The sequence below is a fragment of the Malurus melanocephalus genome, unplaced genomic scaffold (genome assembly GCF_030028575.1).
Source record: "Malurus melanocephalus ecotype Western Australia unplaced genomic scaffold, MMel_1.1 scaffold_245, whole genome shotgun sequence".
Taxonomy (NCBI): Eukaryota; Metazoa; Chordata; class Aves; order Passeriformes; family Maluridae; genus Malurus; species Malurus melanocephalus.
The window spans coordinates 919,174-937,912 of record NW_026623477.1 but is presented as its reverse complement, the minus strand read 5'-3'; the positions used below and the strand labels follow the sequence as shown (position 1 = coordinate 937,912).

Below are 18,739 nucleotides of genomic sequence, written 5' to 3'. Positions count from 1 at the left end.
CCAGGCTGGTCACACAGTGGTACCCAGTGGAAACATCCCAGCCCAGAAATGGGAATGTAGGAAAGTCTGAGSGAGTTCCAGCAAATTCCTTGCAACAAACTTTTGGTTTTACAGAGCCCATTAATTTCTTCAGCTAATAAATTTAAAGGCAGCAAAGTAGGTCACTGAACAGCATGTAGTGCCAGTCCTTACCTAGTGGTGTAATCAGCCCTGAAAAGCAACAGCTCTTGCCCCATCCTTTCTGGGAATCTTAGAATCATTAAGTTGGAAAAKATCTCCAAGATCATCGAGTCAAACTTTCAAACAAATTTTGCCCTCTGTCCCTTACTTTTCCAACTTTTCCAACCAGTTTGCAGAGKCCCCTGACTGCCTCCACCCTTCCAAGCCCTTGATGGGACACGGATGCTGATGTTTTCTGAAATTTTCCAGGATTCCCCATTGCATGGGGAGATTTTGAACATATTAGGGTCTTTTGTTTTTGGTTTTTTTTTTTCTGTAAGGGAGCTTTACTAAGGGAATGGGCTGGAGGTTTCCTCGCCCATAAGTAACCATGAATAAGAAAATGCAGGAGCTGCCCAATGTGAGCTTGCCCCTTTGGCTGACTCCAAACATTTATTCCGAGCACTTATTATTTTGTTCTGGTGTACACAGTGGAAAAAAAGGAATAGCACCTCCTCCCCTGCCATAGGCATTGTCCATGAGGAGGCACAGATTGCATTGGTATTCTCTGAGCAGGGRGCAGCAATGAACCCTAATTGACATGAAGGTGTGATGTAAATAACATCCCAGTGCTGTCTTGTTCTGGATTTCTTGTCTTTAAAGGGAATCTGTCAGGAGGATTTGGTTTTTTTTTTAATTGTTCCTTTTTGTTCTTGTTGTTTACAAAAAAAGTTGGTGTTGAGAAGGAATATGAAACTTACTGGAAAACATYTATTGCTCTGTTGGTGTATCACCATTAATTACCTGTTCTCAGTGCCCTCACCAGGGAGAAGGAAGTCAATAGAAAGAGCCTCACTAATGTCAAAATAAAACTCAGACCTGAGTCACAGAGAAAAAGGGAAAAATTTGAGAAAGAAGGGTTTTTTTTTCAGTAATATGAGCCTCTGTGGAAGGACAYAGCTCTAGAAGCTGCCATGCAACTCTTGAATCTTTGACATTTGCCATTTGGGGGGAAATTGTGCCATCCTTGCCTGATTTGAATTGTAGAGTTACCCAAGACATGTTTCGAGTGTTTGTGGTGTGGGGAGTACATTTCATCCCTGTGTCAGATTGTTATTTAAAAAAAAAGAGAAAACAATGAATGCTTTTGCAAAGCAGTGCCTTTGGGGTTATTTTAATTATTGTTATTACTCTTCTAAAAGAGTTGCAGAAGTGCTTGAAATGGTCCTTAATTTGAACTGCCAGGAAAATAGTTCAGAAATTTGGGAAATGAGGCGAAAGAGACAAATATTGTCAGATGCCTGACCTGTTTTTCAGATTTTGCCATCAATAGCTGTTATACCCTGGCCCCACTGTTTTATGTGAGATTTAAATCAGTCTTGAACATGAGATTTCATACAAAATCTGTCACTGCATTAAAAGGAAAAACAGCCTTTTCATGCTAGCTGAACTGTCTCCTTTCTACATGAATAATGTTTTATAACCTTGGGGTGGCTGATTGGAACCTCTGCAGTGTTTCTCTTTGATTTAGTTTATGATGGTCTCTCTGTCTTTGAGCCACATTTAATATTTCAGTGGGATTATTTTAATTGCCAGTTAACCCTAAAAATACAAATAATCAAACTTCATTTACTGATGGTGACAAAATGCACAGAGCTGGCTCAGGCTTATTTGGCCACACAAATTTGCAGACAAATCCAAATCAGGCTGGCCTGTGCTTGGGAGTGTCAGTCACTTGTCAGGAAGTAATGGCTTTAAACGAGGATGGGCTTTTGATGTGATAGCTCTTCACTGCCAATGTCAGAAGATGCTTTGATGGCAYAGGGATGGGTCACCCTCTGATGTTCTTTGCAAATTTAGGCTGAATATACAGTAAGGGGAGGAGATAAAATCTGGCTTGTTTCTTCCCACTCCTTTCAGGTTGTGTCCCTTGGCTGTGAGGGACCAYGGAATAATTCACCCTGTCTTGCTGACCCCTTGCTGGCTTGGAAAATGCCAAACAGAGAGGAGGGGGAAGATTTGAGCATCCTGTGATCTCTCTCCCACTGTGCAGSAGTCCCTTATCAGAGAGGAGCAGGAAGGTCAGGGTTCAGGCTGCCCCAAAATGTCCCTGAAGAGCTCTCAGGGAAGCTCCATGATGATGGTGCCATATKTACACACAATGACCCCCTTTCAGTTTTTACTTACATAATAGGGGAGATAATCAGAGATGGGCAAATATAGCTCACTTTRTTTTCTTTCTGGGGAAATCACACTGCAGCAAATTCCTCCAGCCCCTGTAGGATCRCCATGTTCCAGCACAGACCTAGAAGGAGCTTCCACTCCAAGGACTCAAAGCAAGAGAGTAAATAAGGTTGAAAGCACACAAAGCCCTTGGGGTCTTCTGGCAGACTGCAGATTTTGCAATGTTGACTGTTGCCTAAGAGCTCCTAAGTTATTCCTTAGGAATAAATGCTGCTTTGTAGAGCTGCCTCTCCTTCCCCATCCCTTTCCACTTTGCCCCAGTTCTAAATATTTACACCCAACATGATGTTGTGCTCTGTGCTGTTCTTCTGGTTTGCTGCTCCYGCCACAGACTGATCTGATTTTTCAGTGTTCTCAAATAATTTACAATCCTKCTTCTGACAGCTAATTACAGAAACAGGGCCATGACAGTGCCTGCATTTTGCAATTAGATGAACCCACTAAGATCTTGCTAATTGTGGGCCAGCCAGGAGAGCAGGAGCTGCTTCAGGGAGGCTGGAAATGATGTTTGGAGGGTGAGGCTCTWACTAGATTAAATTGGCACAGTGTTCCGAGCCTAGGTGACTTCAAACGGTGTTTCTGTACAGATAGGGATGGTCTGATTGAATGTTTTATCCTTTTCCTTAAGGGGAAGACGTATCCTACATGTTCTATAAAATGATTATTTTCATGCATTTTTCTCCYTGTTAATCCAGTTAGTTGAAAGTGTTAGAAGTCCATTACAGGCGATAACTTTAAGAAAATAGGGTTTTATCAAGGCAGCTGCTGTTACACAGATTTATTTTGTTTTATGGGTGTTTTTTGTAAGATACTTTCCAAGGACAGCCTCACTCCCAGGAACACAGCCTCACAGTCAAGCTGGTTTTTCCAAGACAAGCAAAGATAGAACTGAGTCCTTAAAGTCTCCAGAAGGGCCCTGGGGAGCAGTTGTGCTTGGCTGGCTGGGTTGCTCTGAATATCAGGCAGGGCAGTGTTTAAAAGAGAATAAGCCTGCMGGGCTGCCTCCACTGCAGTGATTGCAGAGTTGTGTTTGAGACCAGGCTGGGTGAAGCTCTCAGTAACCTGGTCTAGTGGAAGTGTCCCTGCCCATGGCAGGGGTTGGAATTAGATGATCTCTAARGTCTTTTTAAACCCAAACTATTCTATGATGGTTGTCACACACCAGGGCAGAGAGCTGCCCCCACACCAGCCACAGAAAAAGGTGGGTTTTGCAAGGGGAATTGTTGAGTTGTCATTCTCCAAACAGTTGTATTTACTAGGGGCTGAAATAATGGGGGTTAGCCTCTTACATCTCCCCTTGCCCCAACTCCYGGCCCAGCATGCCCAATCCTGCATTTCTTGATCCCATTACAGCTGGACCCCACATCTGCCCCATCCCAATACCTGCTACCTTGGYTTCTCCTCTCTCTCTACACCCCTGATTTGGGTTAGTACCTCCAGAGGTCAGGAGCAGTTTGTCACAGACAGCATCTGGCACAGCAGGGCCCTGGTTGAAGATTTTCCCCCAGGTGACACCAGTGGCAGCTCACAGGGGTTGCTGGGAGGAGGGCTCGCCCTGGGTGTGGTTTTGTTTGCTGAAGTCCCTTGGGGGTTGCATGAGCCATTGTTTCTTGCACACAGTGCACGAAGACGTGCGGGGAGGCGTCGCGGTTCCGCAAGGTGCTCTGTGTGGATGAGAACAAGCAGGTGCAGAGCAGCAGCTACTGCGAGGCCAGCAAGCGTCCCCCCGAGATGGAGAGCTGCGGGCTGCCCCCCTGCGAGTACATCTGGATCACGGGAGAGTGGTCAGAGGTGAGGCAAAACCCCTCCCTGCACCCAGCCATGCTCTCCTCCTCTCAGCACTGCCCTTGCTGAGCTATTGCAACCCAAATCAGCAGTGGCAGGGCAGYGCTCTGGGCTTTAATTATTGCTTTGTGGTTTGTTTCTGTCTCGCTGTTGGATAGAAAGGAGCAGTGCTGTGGGAGACAGCCAGGATATTAAAGACTGAAAGCAGCGTGCTCAGGGTCCTAGCTAATATTTTCTGGGAGCAATTTTCTTCCAAAGCACGGTGCATTCAGCAGGCACCCTCTTTGCTTATGTGCTGCTTTGTGTCATTTCTTTATTTATTTGGTTTTATTCACATCACCTCCTGGGGAGCTCTGGGTGAGTTGTGCAAGGGTCCAGGTGAGCATCGTGGGGGAAAGGCAAGCCTGGATGTGACCATGGGGGTACATCCTTCCTCAGTGCTGTTGTTGGCAGGGGCAAGGAGCCAGAGGAGCCAGAGTGAGCCAAGGCAGGACATTCACCCTCACAGCTGGGAGAGGGCACAGCAAGGAAAATAGATGAGTTTTCCTTGCGGCGGGCGCCGCATGCGGGAGGACCCGGGCTAATCTCAGCCTGTTTCCTTCTGCAGCCAGTGAAGGATTACTTTCCAGTTGSAGAAACAGCAGAGGGAAATGACAAGGCAGCTGCTGACACAGCACTGATTAAAGAGAAAGAACAAGRAAAGGRAAAAAGGAAAACATGYCGGGACTGAGGGGGAGGAGAGACAAGCCACCCGAGATAGTGCAGGAGGGAGAAATGTGGAGAGATGAGAATATCTCAGAGCAGCCTGGTCTCCTGGGTGGTTTCTTAAGAGAAATACTGAGGTGCCTGTCAGGCTGGGACCCTGGTTGCTCCTTGCCCAGACACCCTCTACCCATTCCCAGTGCCTGGAGACCACCTGGGAGCACTCCGGCCCATGAAGACTGAGAGGTGGAGAGGGTTTACAGAGCCAGAGCTTGGCCCTCCCCAGGTCCCACTCAGCCTTTTGATGAGGAAAGCAGAGGCACTGTTTATCCTCTAATTACAATGAAAAATTTCTTATTCTTCCCATTGCTGACAAGTACCTGTGATTCAGAGTCAGCCTTGACCGTCTTCTATCTCTGTGTAACCCGTGGTACAAAAAAAAACCTCCAAACCAAAACAACTAAATAATAGAGGCATTTCCAAGTTCTCAAGGATCTTCTTTTCCTTCCTTTGTGCTTGGGAAGAAATTACATGTGCCCAGGAACCAGCCTGGAGTAGGGATTCCTGGAGCAGCTGTAGATCCAGCCCAGAGAGGAACTGGGCACTCCAAGACAGTATCAGGCACCAGCCTACGTGTATTAGCCACTTACAGTATTCATGAGTGGTTTAAACAGATACCAGWGATCCCTTGGAGCAGTTTCCTGTGTTAAAAGCTGACCAGCCTGGTTTTCCCCCCTGTTTTGTGCAGCGTTCCTGAAGCATGTGGTGCTCACTGGTATTTCCTCTGCCCGCAGTGCTCCGTCACGTGCGGGAAGGGGTACAGGCAGCGCCTCGTGTCCTGCAGTGAGATTTACACCGGGAAGGACCACTATGAGTATGGCTACCAGAACATGGTCAACTGTCCTGGCACACAGCCCCCCAACATCCAGCCCTGCTACCTCGGGGAGTGCCCCGTCTCGGCCTCCTGGCGCGTCGGCAACTGGGGAAGCGTAAGTTTGGCAAACTTGTTGTTTGTTGTTTTAGCCAAAAACAGTGGAACAGCCTGGGGGCATTTTTAGGCATTGACTGAAGGTTTGGCAGGGAAATGTTTTAGAGGTGCTTAAAGTAATGCCTTGAATACTCTGGTGCAGCAGCAGTCCTGGTGTGTGTAGRGCTCTGTACTTCAGACTCAACCCCTTTGCGTGGGGGAGTCCCAGCTCCCAGCTACAAGTAGAGTSATCCATGAAAACTGGGATGTAGCCAACATTTGTGGCTGTGCTGATGGCCATGCTGGATGCTTAGAGAGTGGGGTCATTGCAGAAAATAAGTGTTTAAAGCCATGTGCTAGAAGGATTGATGGGTTGTTGGCAACTTCAGTTGATCCCACTTGGCCACATGTATGAGAAAGACTTGGGAGCCACCACTAGGCCAAAAACACTGGTCATTTGAGCCTTAAAAGGATTTTTTTCTTCTTTTTTCCTCCCCTTCCTTCTTACAAATGCTGGGACAGGTCAGGGGAAAGAACTTGGCCTTTCTGCTAAAGTTATTTGTGTTGAGCCTCTTCTGGGGCCTGAACTACAAGATCAAATTTTAGTTCAGGTGATAACATTTCACTTCTTCGGGCTTCTGACATCCTTTGAAATGTGATGTTTCTCCCATAAACTAGATTTATTAACTCAGCTCAGGCATTTGTAGGAATTTGTCAAACCTTTACAAGGCAATGAGTGTCAGGCCAAGTAAAATGTAGTGGAAGTTGTCACAGTGACTGGCAAAGCCATTTGAAACCTAAGTTCCTCCTGCCCCATAGGAAGCTTCAGATCCTCCTGTGAGTCAGCACTGAGGAGTTACAGCAAAGAGCTCAGCCTCAATTAATTGGTATTTTCCCTCAGAATTTAAGTGCAAAATACCCAACTCATTAATCCAACTTCACTGCAAAGAGCATTMATTTCAGAGAGCAAGACCTTTCTCCTCACTTTGGGCTGCTGAATGTCTCARTGACTACCAAGTGCCATGACCCTTCTCAGCTCTGATTTTCAAAGGGATTTAATGTAAAATGCCATCACCTTTGATGGACAGAAAGAGTCCTACTCAGAGCTTTAGCTAAGTTTTATGGAATTGGAGTTGAAAAAGAGTAAATGCCCAAGCTCTGAATACCATGAGCCATTGAAGACTATCTTCTTCATGGTGTGTTCCTTTAGACTAATCATTTCTAAATGGATTGGTAACTTCATTGTCTTTATAGCCTAACATGGTACCCGCAGAAAGAGTTGATTTCCATTCCTCAAGTACTTGAAAGAACAAGTTGTGGGTGGGRAGCAAGAAACTCCCACCTCCCATAGCCCACACTCAGTAGCTGAATGAGCTGCTGCAGTAACAGCCTTAGGATTGCCCTTGATCTGGGTGGTTTGAGGATGACCTTGAGTTTGCACAGATTTAGCTATTTTTCCATCGGGTGAGGGAGAGAAGATTTCTAGGCTCCATCTTTTTTTGGTGCAATTGGCATAGAAAACAGCAATCTATGTCGTTGTTTGTTCAGATATCCCTGTCAGTSACCAAGCAATGTCTCCCAGCCACCRGGAGATTATTTCTACCATTCAGGCCTTCTGGTGAGCATTTTTTTCTTGTATAGCCTTCCTAATGTGAAAATAAACAATTTCACTTGAGCACATGGTTTGCTTTAACCAGCTGCCTCATCCAGCAAAGTGTGCAAATGCTGAGCAAAGTACGGTAGTCTTGAAGTAATCAATGCCAATGATGATAATGAAGGGATTAATAATCAAAGGAACTACTCATTTGATTAAAATTGGGCCTGTGTTTGAATAGTTCGTGGGATTGGAGTATTTGCTGCTGTCTCTTGACACGAGGGAAACCATCTGTCTCTGTTCTGTCTTCTGGAGCCCAAAAACCCTTGAGTTAAAACGGAATCTCTGTCTTGTGTCCTGCAGTGCTCTGTCACCTGTGGAGTTGGGGTCATGCACCGCTCAGTCCAGTGTTTGACCAACGATGACCAGGTCAGCAGTTTGTGCCATGTGGAGCTGAAACCCGAAGAGAGGAGGACATGCCACAATGTCCATGACTGTAAGTCTGCTGATTTACACCTTCCTTTGCCTTTTTCATGGCTTCAGCATCTTTTCCCATCAAACTCCTAGAGATCTGCAGTATTTCCAAGCACTGGGAGCCATCCAAGTAAGCACTAAGGCACTTCAGGGAAATCTCTTAAAATAAACAAGATGTTTTGATGCTTTGGAAGCCTCACAGTGTTCCAAAAGAAATTTTGATGTACAGTTGTTCAGTGACTACAAGTATTTTTGTTTTGTTTCAGGTGAATTATCAAGGAGTTGCAAAGATGTTAAAAATCTCAAAGGTGTCACTGAAGATGGTGAATATCTCCTGCAAGTCAAAGGAAAGACATTAAAGGTGCATTTCAACAACAGAATGATAGTTAAAGCATTTTCTAAAAGTTCAAGAGGACCCTGCGTGTGGTCTTCACTKCCACTCTTGGATTTTCTGCCTTTGGTTGTCCCAGTGATGCCTTTGCACATGACACAATTCTGGCTTCTCTCTCAGGTGTATTGCTCTGAGATGCAGACTGAGAGCCCAAAGGAGTATGTGACYCTGGTAAACGGGGATGCAGAGAATTTTTCAGAGGTGTATGGATACAGGTAAGAAATCCTGTGATCGTGAGCCTCACAGTGTTTTTGTTTTTCATGGCAATATTTCCCAGTCATGAGTAGAAAGGGTTTTCTTTTGATTTAGATTGCATAACCCGACCGAGTGTCCGTATAACGGGAGCAGACGAGAAGACTGCCAGTGTAGGAAAGATTACACAGCAGCTGGGTTTTCCACCTTCAGCAAAGTAAGGCTGGACCTGAACACTATGCAAATAATAAGTGAGTAAAAACAGGGCCTTGCCATTAAAAAAAAAATGTTTGTTTTACACAGCTGTAACTACAAACAAGCAGTAGTACTCCAGTGAGCTACTTTTAAATTTGGTTGCCTGTTTGCTGCTTTACACTTGGAGACTGCAGCTTGAGTACATCAGACATGCTCATGTTATTTCTCTGTAAAACAGGAAAATATTAAGRCAATTGCTGCTGTATCTGCTCTGCAGGATGAGAATTTGCATGCTCTCAGCAGCCAGTGTATTTTGTRAAGGATTTTATTTCATTTGGTCCCCTATTTTCAAACTGGACTCAGATGCAAAGCCTAACCAGGGAGAAGCTGCGCCCTCCCCAATTTACTCAGAGAGGTGCCAGGATATCCCAGTGGGGTGGGAATGCTGCCCCAATTTACTCAGAGAGGTGCCAGGATATCCCAGTGGGGTGGGAATGCAGCCCCAATTTACTCAGAGAGGTGCCAGGACACCCCAATAGGGTGGGAGTGCTGCTTCCTATGGCCAGGGCAGAGGAGACTCTTGGCAGAGCCAGACCACGGGGAAATAACTTGTGTTGAGAGCTTGGGACATGGATTTGTGGTGGAGAAAGAGAGTGTAACTATGCAATAAGAGCAACACACTGTCTCTTTTGTCATTCTTGTGAGCTGGGGGCCATCCCATCACCACAGAGCCTGTAGCATCCCATAGGGTTATGGTTTCAGTGACTCTGCTGCTATCATTTTCCAACAAATGTTTTAAAAATACAACATATTGTTGGCAGTTCATTCACTAAATAGCTAAGTGGTTTTTTAGCAAAGCAGAATCCTTCCCTGTAAAACGACTCTTTATCTGATAAGTGGTTTTTATCACTTAATTTTCAAGACCTCCCAGTCTATCAATCTGTAAAGAGCTACTAATAATCTGTAAAAGCTCTTAGGTAAAGATCTCAAAGGAATCACCCTCGGGGAATTTGATACCAGCTCCCTCTGAATTTCAAAAGGAGCTGGGCACCTACCTCTGTCAGGCAGGAGCTATCTCACATCCCCATCTAAATGAGTCTCAGTTACTTCAGATCCCTCCAGAGCAAAATACCCCAATTCCCTTTGAAAACCCGACCCCTGGGCTGGGACAGCCAGGAAAGAGGAGACATTGTTTGCCTTTGTTTAAAAGAGAGATTTAGAAGGTGCTGTAGCCTTCTTGAAAGTGGGGAACTTTGTGATGGAGAAATAGACTCCAAGTCACGGGTTCGATTTTGTTGTTTATACCCTGTTCCTAAATCACCAACGGACTTAAACTGAGCTGTAAATACTGAGTGTAAGTGTCCTGTTAAATTCACTGCTCTTGTACTGTGGGACAAGAGAATGTGGGAATCACATATGGGGTGAATCAGGAGGTTTAATATTAAAAAGTACAGTAGTCTTGATCTCAAGATTAWTGTATGAGACCAGCTTTGGTGATTTTAAACATTAGCAAAGAGCATGCTTACATTTATTTTGTCTCTCTCCCCACGTGTTTCTTTCTTGTTGCTCACCAACTCTTCTCCACAGCGACCGATTTACAGTTTGCACAGACACATGATGGACGACCTGTTCCTTATGCCACTGCTGGGGACTGCTACAGTGCTGCCAAATGCCCGCAGGTATTTGACAAGAGCATTTAATAGGAATTGCTGTCATTTRTTATGTTCAGGCCCTCTATTAATTACTGCTGATCCGCAGCAGCCCAGCTTCAGTGAGTGGCACATTCTTATCTCTGCCATCTGAAACTTTTCCCTTTGTGAAGATGGAGAAAGTGATGGAGAAAGTTCCCGTTGTGAAGAAAGTAGTTTCCATTTTCCATGCTATCAGGCCGGTGGCTGGCTAAAGGACATTCCCYAGGGCCTTAGTAAAGGAGAAAAGGAAGAAGAAATARGCTGTGGGCAGAGAACTGTGTTTTGCCTGCATGGTTGAAGACCGGGGGATCAGTCCATGACAGGGCTTGGTGGAAATGCTGGGCTGGAAGAGCAGTAAGGAGTAGCTGCTTTTTGAAAATCTGTAGGAGACAAATAACACTGTATTAGAGATGGACTGCTGTCTCTAGCTTTTGTGAGGCTGGGGGATGGTAAGTGATCTGTTTGGGTAGTCCAAGGTTTTGGATGGGCCATATTGGCAGAGGGCATTAACAGGGAATCACAGCAGCAGATGGCAGAGGGCAAACTTCTCCATCTCCTYCCCTCCCTGCCTTCAGAGCTGACACTTTTCTGCACAGCTCAGCGGCTTAGGGATTGACTCCTTACCTCAGGAATGCTCATGAATGTTAATATCCCTCCACCTGACCCAGACAGTTTGCTCCTCACAGAAAATCACCATTCCCAAGGCAGGCAGTGCAGAAGCAAAGCTGAGAGCCATCTGTACTGCCTGGCCATGCTGGGCTGTGGGTCAGCCTGRGGAAGTGTCTGAAGGATCCTCTGTGAGTCCAGAAATGGGCAGGAGTGGGCTCTGCCATGGGGCTGAGCACTGGATGCTGGCAGAGCCCTTAATTTTCCATCCATCTTTTTGCATTTTGAAAAAGGAATGAAGTGCTTTAAAGAAATGAGAAAATGGAAGAGTTTTTATTTCACTAGTCTGGGGAAGAAAAAAAAAARAAAAAAGCCAACAGTGGAAAATAARGAAAACAAGGACAAGTGTGCCCTCTCCAGTTGAGGAGGGAGCAGTGACAGCAGCTGCAGCACATCCCTGAAGTCCCTTCCCATCAGCTGCTGGAGCACGTCAGGCTCTGCAGTTTGCCATGGGAAAGCCAAGAATGCCCTCAGCCGGCAGAGAAGAAGCAGTGCAAAACCRGGAAAAAACAGTGCAAACCCGGGGTAAAGCAGGAAAAAGTGCAAGCCCCGAGGAAAAAGGCAGTTCAAAAGCAATTTAAAGCACCTCCTTCTCTGCAGCCACCAAGGAGAAGGGAATTCCTAATGTGAGCCATGCTGTGATTTGTACAATGGGCTGATCATGGTCAGAGCAATGGAAAACAAGGGAAGMATTGCTGGCAAGATCTTGTTAGAAAAGTGGCACCATGGCATGCTGGGAGTCTGCAGCACGGCATTTTGGGATAACGAGGCTCTTCTTGTTTTTTAGGGTCGCTTCAGTATAGACCTGTATGGGACAGGCCTGTCCCTAACGGGAGCAGCCAAGTGGATCTCACAAGGGAATTATGCGGTGTCAGAAATTCACAAATCCCCGGTAAGTTGTAACTTTAATTATGGCTATACCTGCTCATCAGAAGTTTTTAATTGCCACATTGTCATTCAGCACCTTCCAATAGAGACCAACAAAAAATGAACATCTGACATTAAAGTGTTGCACGTAATTGTGGTGGGGGAAGGCCCTCGCGGGTTTAACTTGATCAGTGTTATTGCAATTAATTAGTGAGCCTGATTAACTGTGAAGCTGAAAGCACCGAGTGCTGTGGGGCAGACATATCTCTAATTGATTGTCTGAGATGTCCAGCATGGAGTGTGCATCACAGGGCAGGGCAGAAGGACAGGGTCAGGACTGCAGAGAGGATCTGGTGCCAGGCAACTGCCCTGAGTAGGAATTGTTCCAGAAACATTGCTGATAAAATGTGGAGGATGTGGACCTTCCTGCTGGTCTGGTTTTATCTCTTCTCTAGTCACTTAGGTGCTGCAGGGGCACCATCCYCTCTCCATGCCTGTGGCTCTTCTGGCTGGAGCCTCAGGGAAAGCCAGGCAGCCCTTCACAACCACTCACAGCCAAATCTGTATTTGCACTGCTTAATTTGCCTGCCTGTTAACACCTCCTGCAGTCACWGTGTGCCTTCACTCTGTTGCTTCTGTGTCATATTCTGGAATGGTGGAAACCCAGGATTGCTTTTTTGGCTGTTACTCGGTGTGACTCATCCCAACTGCCCCTGTTAAAACTCTCCAAAGGAGGTCACCATAATCATTTAACAAACAGCAGTTTGCAAAATATCTTCTCCTGTTCTGCTTTCCTGTACTGCTCCCTGGCTCTGGGGAGCCTGAGTCTCCTCTGTGGTGGTGCTCTTAGAGGAGAATTAATGCTACTGATCTGACTATGCTACAGGTGGAAGAGAACCAACACAGGCCCTGCATGTCAGTTCTGGTGGGTGTTTTTCTATTCTCCCCTTCCAAAAGGTGAACAATCCACTTTGGGGTTGCAGAGAATATCATGGCTGGCAGAATTAAAATAAACTTTAAGAAACAGCGGTGCTCAAAAATCCTCCATCACCTGGTGGCATCTGTCAAGTGCTGTTCCAAGGGCGTAATTGCCTGCAGGAGCAGAAGAAAGAACGTTGTAGTGAGAAGAGATGATAGCAGCCTGCTGCAGTCACTGATCAATAATGTCAAGGGCAGGGTGGAGCTCGTTTAAAAATAAATGCTTTGTGCAAGCTTGTTCTATGCTTAAGTCCAATTTTCTGATAATTGAGGGTWGAATTCCCCTCAAGGACTGTCTGTCCATTGTAATGACCAAGAGGAGAAAGACTCTGCAGAGGTGAGATAAGGAAGGCCAGATGGAGGTATTAATCTCCTGACTCAGAGTTGCACCCTGCTTGCTGGGCTCACCTGGGGACCAGGTCAACCTCAAGACCACTCCACATTTTCCTCTTCTGGCTGTGGGGAGGGGAGGAGGGATGGCACCTGAGCAAGTGGAATCACCTCACCCCGTCACTTTCCCTCCTCTCTTGTGTCTGGAGCCACTCCAGGCCTTTCCCTTCCAAATGGATGTTTCYTGGAATTGCCTGCAAATACCCTTCCCATGCCCTTCCCATGCTCGGGCATAGCTCAGGTATTGTTGTTGGCCCAGTGTGGTTTTGCTCTTGCATGAGCCAAGTTTTCCACTCATTACTGTTACTCACTGTGAGGCAAACTGGAGAAAGCAGATTTTCTTGAGATACCCTCCAAATGGCCTTCATCTTGGGCAGCTTTCAATTTAATAAATCAAAACTGCCCTTTCCTGTTTGTGTCCACCATCAGACCTGGTAGCACTAAAAATAATTACATTTGTGTATATTTGAATACAGCGGTGATTTCACAGATTGATTGAGGCATCTTTTGTTTTCTTTCCAAGCCATTTTCTATTAAAAAAACCCTGGCTAGGTAACCCAGCTGTGGCCCTTCTGCAGTGTGGAATTCCTGAGTTCTTACTGAGCTGGTATTTCTGGTTTTGCCTGCAGGATGGTACCAAAGTAGTGGGAAGATGTGGTGGTTACTGYGGGAAGTGCACTCCATCATCTGGAACGGGCCTCGACGTTCAGGTGTTATAGCAACGGTGAGTTCCCAGCTGCTTCTGCAGGAAGGGAAACCTTCCCCAAAATGCCCTGAAGGAGCAGATAAGGCCATGCTYACAAAAACACACTGAGTGCATTGGTGACAGCCACCCACCCACACAGCATCCCCCAGCAATCCTTGTGGATACAGCACTGTCGTCCAGAAATGCACTTCCCACCTCGCTGGCACCCAYTTTTGCTCTGCTCTTGTGCCAGTTTCTCTAGTGACAGCTTCCAGGGRCCAGGATGACTTTAATGTGCACCTTTCCTGTGTTTTCCAGGTTCTCTGGGAGCAGCCAGCGGAGATGAGAGGTGGATGAAGGATAGTGATGCAATACCTCTGCCTTCCACTTTTATATCTGTGTATATGTGTATATAGATCGCATATTCCTAATGTACAGTATAATATTTATGTTTGGGATTATTTATTTTGATTTAATATTTTTGTACGTAAAATCATTATATTAAGGCTGCTTTTACTATTTTTATTTTTTATTGTTAAATCCTGCAGTCAAACCACTGCATTTTGCGTACTCTACATTATATGTAGCATTATGACAAGTGATACTTTATTGTCACTGTATTCAGTTGTTTACTTTCAATCAGTAATTTTCCTTCAGTTATGGGCTGCTTTGGCCCTCCACGGTGCTACACAATCTGCATAGGGGTATTTTTGGCATTTCAATCTGTCTTTATGTAAGGAAAATAGACAAGATGTGCTTAAATTTTTATTTTTAGGGATTAGGCTGACAGCACTCAAGGAAAACATGACAAYGAATACAGTGCTAGTTGCATTAGCAATCTTTATCTTTTAGGTATGTTTTGAATTTCACATGACCTCTGTGGCCAGTGCTAAAAGCACTGGTTTGGTGCTAACATGATATTTATTAACGCTCTGTAGTTTTAGCTAATCCAGTGCCTTTATCATTGAAGGAGGGGATAAAGCAGAAAAATTGTCAGGCAATTCAAATCAATCAAGATCTACCCCAGGTTCGGGAATATTCCTGCAGATGGATCTTCAGCTCAAGCCCTTTTTTTATAGGGTTCTGAAGTGAACTCACTTTTTAAAAAAAGCATATCTTTGTCTCCTAATTGCATGTGCCACCGTGCTTCCTGGCTCCATCTGGAAGCGGGGTATTAACTCATCCCAGACAGGCTGATCAGGCCATATGTTTCCCTGGGCTGTGCGCTCAGAAGAGATGCAGTTTCTTACAGACTTTGTTACAAAATCCTAGCGTGAAGCTGAAAGCATCCCTGTGGTGTTCCCTCCCCGTGGGGCTGGTGAGGACCTCGGGGACAGCACACCCTGGGACGGGGACAGCACGCCCTGGCATGGGGACAGCACGCCCAGCCAAGCCACCCCTTCTCTTGGCCAGGGGACTCCACTGCAGGCACTTGCAGCATTTCCCCAGCTTCCTACTCACTCCCAGACCATCTGCAGAGGGAGGCTTCACTGCCTGGTTTCAACAAGATCACTCTGTACCTACAGATGATTCTGCCCCCCCTTCAAAAACAAGCTGCTTTACGCCTACTTCTGTGTTGCTTCGGATCTTCCTGGTAAGGCATCTGTGCTCCTTGCCTCTCCTCATTCCCGTGTACAGCCAGACATTTACTGTTGGCTTTTTTTTTAACCAAACCGAGGAGCCATCTCCCTGAGGTGTGGTGGCTCTGCCTGTACATAGCCCTCTGCCTGTGGCTCGCCACGCTTCGCAGCACATTGAACTGAACGGGGGTGATGTGACCAGATTATTGCTGTAGTCTATGACTATGTCCCTTATCTCCTTCTCCACAACTTTACTTAGCGGTAGGAAGATGCTGCCCTTTCACCTCATATGTCAGGGCAGCCAGGAGCACAAAGTACAAGGAAAGGAAGCTTTTCAGCACAAAATTGCCAGCAGTTTGGAAAACCAAAGAGGCTTATCTGCTACTCCAGATAGTTCTTTCCATTTTGGATGCAAAGCAGTTACCAAACCAACCTCGGGATCTTGTGTGAGTCTTTTACAGAGCTCCCCACAAAGGATATGTAATCAGTCTGGTACAAAACCCTCACATTGATGGTGATAAACGATCCTTGCATTCACAACCCGTGTGAGTGCCGGGCTGTGCTCAGCCTGTGGAATGAAACCTGTCAGCCTGACAGTCAGGGATTGACACCTTCCTGTCAGCTGGGAGACATCTCACAGGTGAACAGGGCTGGTTACAGCCCGGCAGCTGAAGAACTGGTGAAAGGAAGGGGGAAAAGGGAAAGAGGAAGAGGAAAAAGGGAAAGGAGAAAGGAGTAATAATGGAATAGTGATTTTTTTTTAATGATAATTGCTTACGTATAACTTCTGTAGGGGAAAAGGGAAAATTGCACTATGAACTTKAGAAAGAAACAGTGGTGCTTAGAAAGTACAGGCCTATTATATTTTCTCTAATGAAGTGAATGGCTATTTATAAAAATAAATGCTATTTTGACCTGTACACATTCATTTCTACAGCTATTAACAGACCTAGAAGAACCTAAAAAAATATGAACTAAACTATAAGGGAAAAAAATGACAGAGCACTGATCCTGTGGTTCATTAATGGTCATCATTAAACAGCAGATTTTGAGGACCAGAGACAATAGACATTTCTCATTCAGGAAACAACTGTGGGTTTTGTATATCAATGCCRTTATTTTTCTACAAACTGGGGTATTTTTTTGCAAGCACTTTCCTGTACAGTGTTTCTTTTCTTTCTGCTCATACTCAAAAGGAAATGAAACGACCTGTAAGACATGTCTGTATGGTCTTGCTGCATTTGCCATCGTATTTCAATACCTGTGTTCTACTATARAGGCAAAATACTTTGTACACAAGGGAATAATACATTGAATGGTAAACATTCCTTTCTGTGCTGGTGTTTATTTCCAAGGTTTGAGTTCCTTGTTTGATTGTCCCATGCAAAAGGAACAGAGGTATGGGAAGAATGTTGTTTATGTGGAGCCCTGCCCCAAACCCACTTTGGAGTCTGGACCAGGGACCATCTTGGAGAATGGCCATGACCATCCACTCATGTCCTGCTGGTTGGAGAGACTGATGCTCCYCAATTTCTGTCAAGAGGGGACTGCCCCAAGGTGCAAAACATGCACAAGCACATCTCAGAGGTGCCCCGTGCATTGTTCACACAGGTCCAGTGACTGGCTGGAGATGCCTTCAGTGACCAGGGACATCCCTTGCCATGGGATATAAGGGAGACAAACACTTCATTTTGCAAATATTTTTGAAGGTGAGCTGGGATAATGGGCCTGGTCCACACCACTTACAGTGCTATGAAAAGAAATGTGCAAAAAAACTCAAAAAATCAACTTTTCTAAATTGGAAAAGATAGCATCAAATATACGAGAACATTCAGGTAGGAGAAATTTGACTTAAAAGAAAGCAAATGTAGGGATCACTTCCCAGGATTACAATCAAGTGACAAAGTGCAACCAGTCTTACACATCACCACTACCCCAGAGACTACAAGTAAGAGAAGAGGTTGCAATTTCTGTCCTTACTTATGTTTCTCATGCTTTGACTCAGAAAATGGTGCAGATCTCTGGGTGCTGACAGCTCCAGCCTTTTCCACCTTCTATGTTTTCAGCCCAAAGGACAGAGGATTCCTCTGTTGTGCTGTCTGAAACACTGTCAGATGCAGAAAATAGAACATGCAGCATTTCAAAAGCTCAATTCTCAGTTTAAATGACCAGTTTTCTATCAGTTATCCTTAATAACTGATTACAAAGACTTTAAGTGGGCTGCAGTGGGTTTAATACACAGACCCTGATTTGTATTTAACTTTCCAGTCCTCTATAATGCAAGGGTCATTTGAACACTTTTAGTGCTTGGGTTCTGTGTGCTTAGTGCTGAGGTTCTATAAAAATTGGAGTGCTCTTCTTCAGCCTCCTACGGTTTCAGAGACAGAGGTGATTGCTTTATTATTTTGGCCTTTTACCCCAATGATGGGCATTTTTCTTCTATAGAAAGTAAAATGCATTTTGCTGAAGGCTGTTGGAAAGGCATGTTTCAAGGAACTAGTCCTAAATCAGGACATTAGCTAGAAAATCTGTTTTTCCTCACAGCCACTTTGAAAATCCTATTGAAGAGAGCAGAGAGTCAGAAAAGACCAAGGAGGGCAGAAAGAAAAAAAAAAGGTAATTCTCCACTGAGGTGCTTCCAGCATTCCTAGTGTGTCTTCCCAACACAACTTTTCAAGCAGATGATTGAGGGCTGACTCAGAAGAAAGCGTTCAGTCAGGGGAAGAGCACGGAGGTGAGACACTTCTCCCATTACCAGGCAAAGGCACAGGAATTCAACGCAGCCCAGGAGACATTAACAGCTGAAGTGGCTCAGCCCATGTGTTAAGTTCTCCCATCACTTGAACCCTTCAAATGGAGAACTCCTTCAATCAGGTCSTTGGTGTTTGAGTTCATCCAGAAGTCACAAACCTTTGTAGTGTTGGTCACGTAGTGGGAGGGGATGAGTCCCTGTGCGGTACAAATTCCTCTCCAGCTTGCGTTGAGCAGGAGGAGGGAGCTGATGACCGAAAGTGGTGCCTGTCAGTCTCGCTCCAAKATTTTCCAAGTATTTTTGCCTGTGAAGTGATCCAGGCAATCGGAATTGTAGCCTTCCATAAAGCAGATTTAGTTGACAAGTTTCTGACCTCTCTTTGCAATAGCGAGATGAAAAATGCTAAGAAGTTATTTTCAGCCTTCAC

At 45.4% G+C, this 18,739-nt stretch overlaps 1 protein-coding gene across 5 annotated transcripts in view; it reads left to right on the top strand.

The window, feature by feature from the left end:
• Positions 1-16,887, top strand: part of ADAMTS9 (ADAM metallopeptidase with thrombospondin type 1 motif 9) — a 78,365-nt gene extending 61,478 nt beyond the window's left edge. For 2 of the 5 annotated variants that reach the window (XM_057375322.1, XM_057375321.1), the window contains exons 31-40: positions 4,024-4,194; positions 5,685-5,879; positions 7,815-7,947; positions 8,192-8,286; positions 8,437-8,531; positions 8,626-8,759; positions 10,291-10,382; positions 11,848-11,952; positions 13,925-14,019; positions 14,299-16,887. In XM_057375322.1, the coding sequence (XP_057231305.1) occupies positions 4,024-4,194; positions 5,685-5,879; positions 7,815-7,947; positions 8,192-8,286; positions 8,437-8,531; positions 8,626-8,759; positions 10,291-10,382; positions 11,848-11,952; positions 13,925-14,014 (1,110 nt within the window). In that variant the 3' untranslated portion in view covers positions 14,015-14,019; positions 14,299-16,887. The other 3 variants (XM_057375323.1, XM_057375324.1, XM_057375325.1) reach the window with 3 other exon arrangements.
• The last annotated feature ends 1,852 nt before the right edge of the window (positions 16,888-18,739 follow it).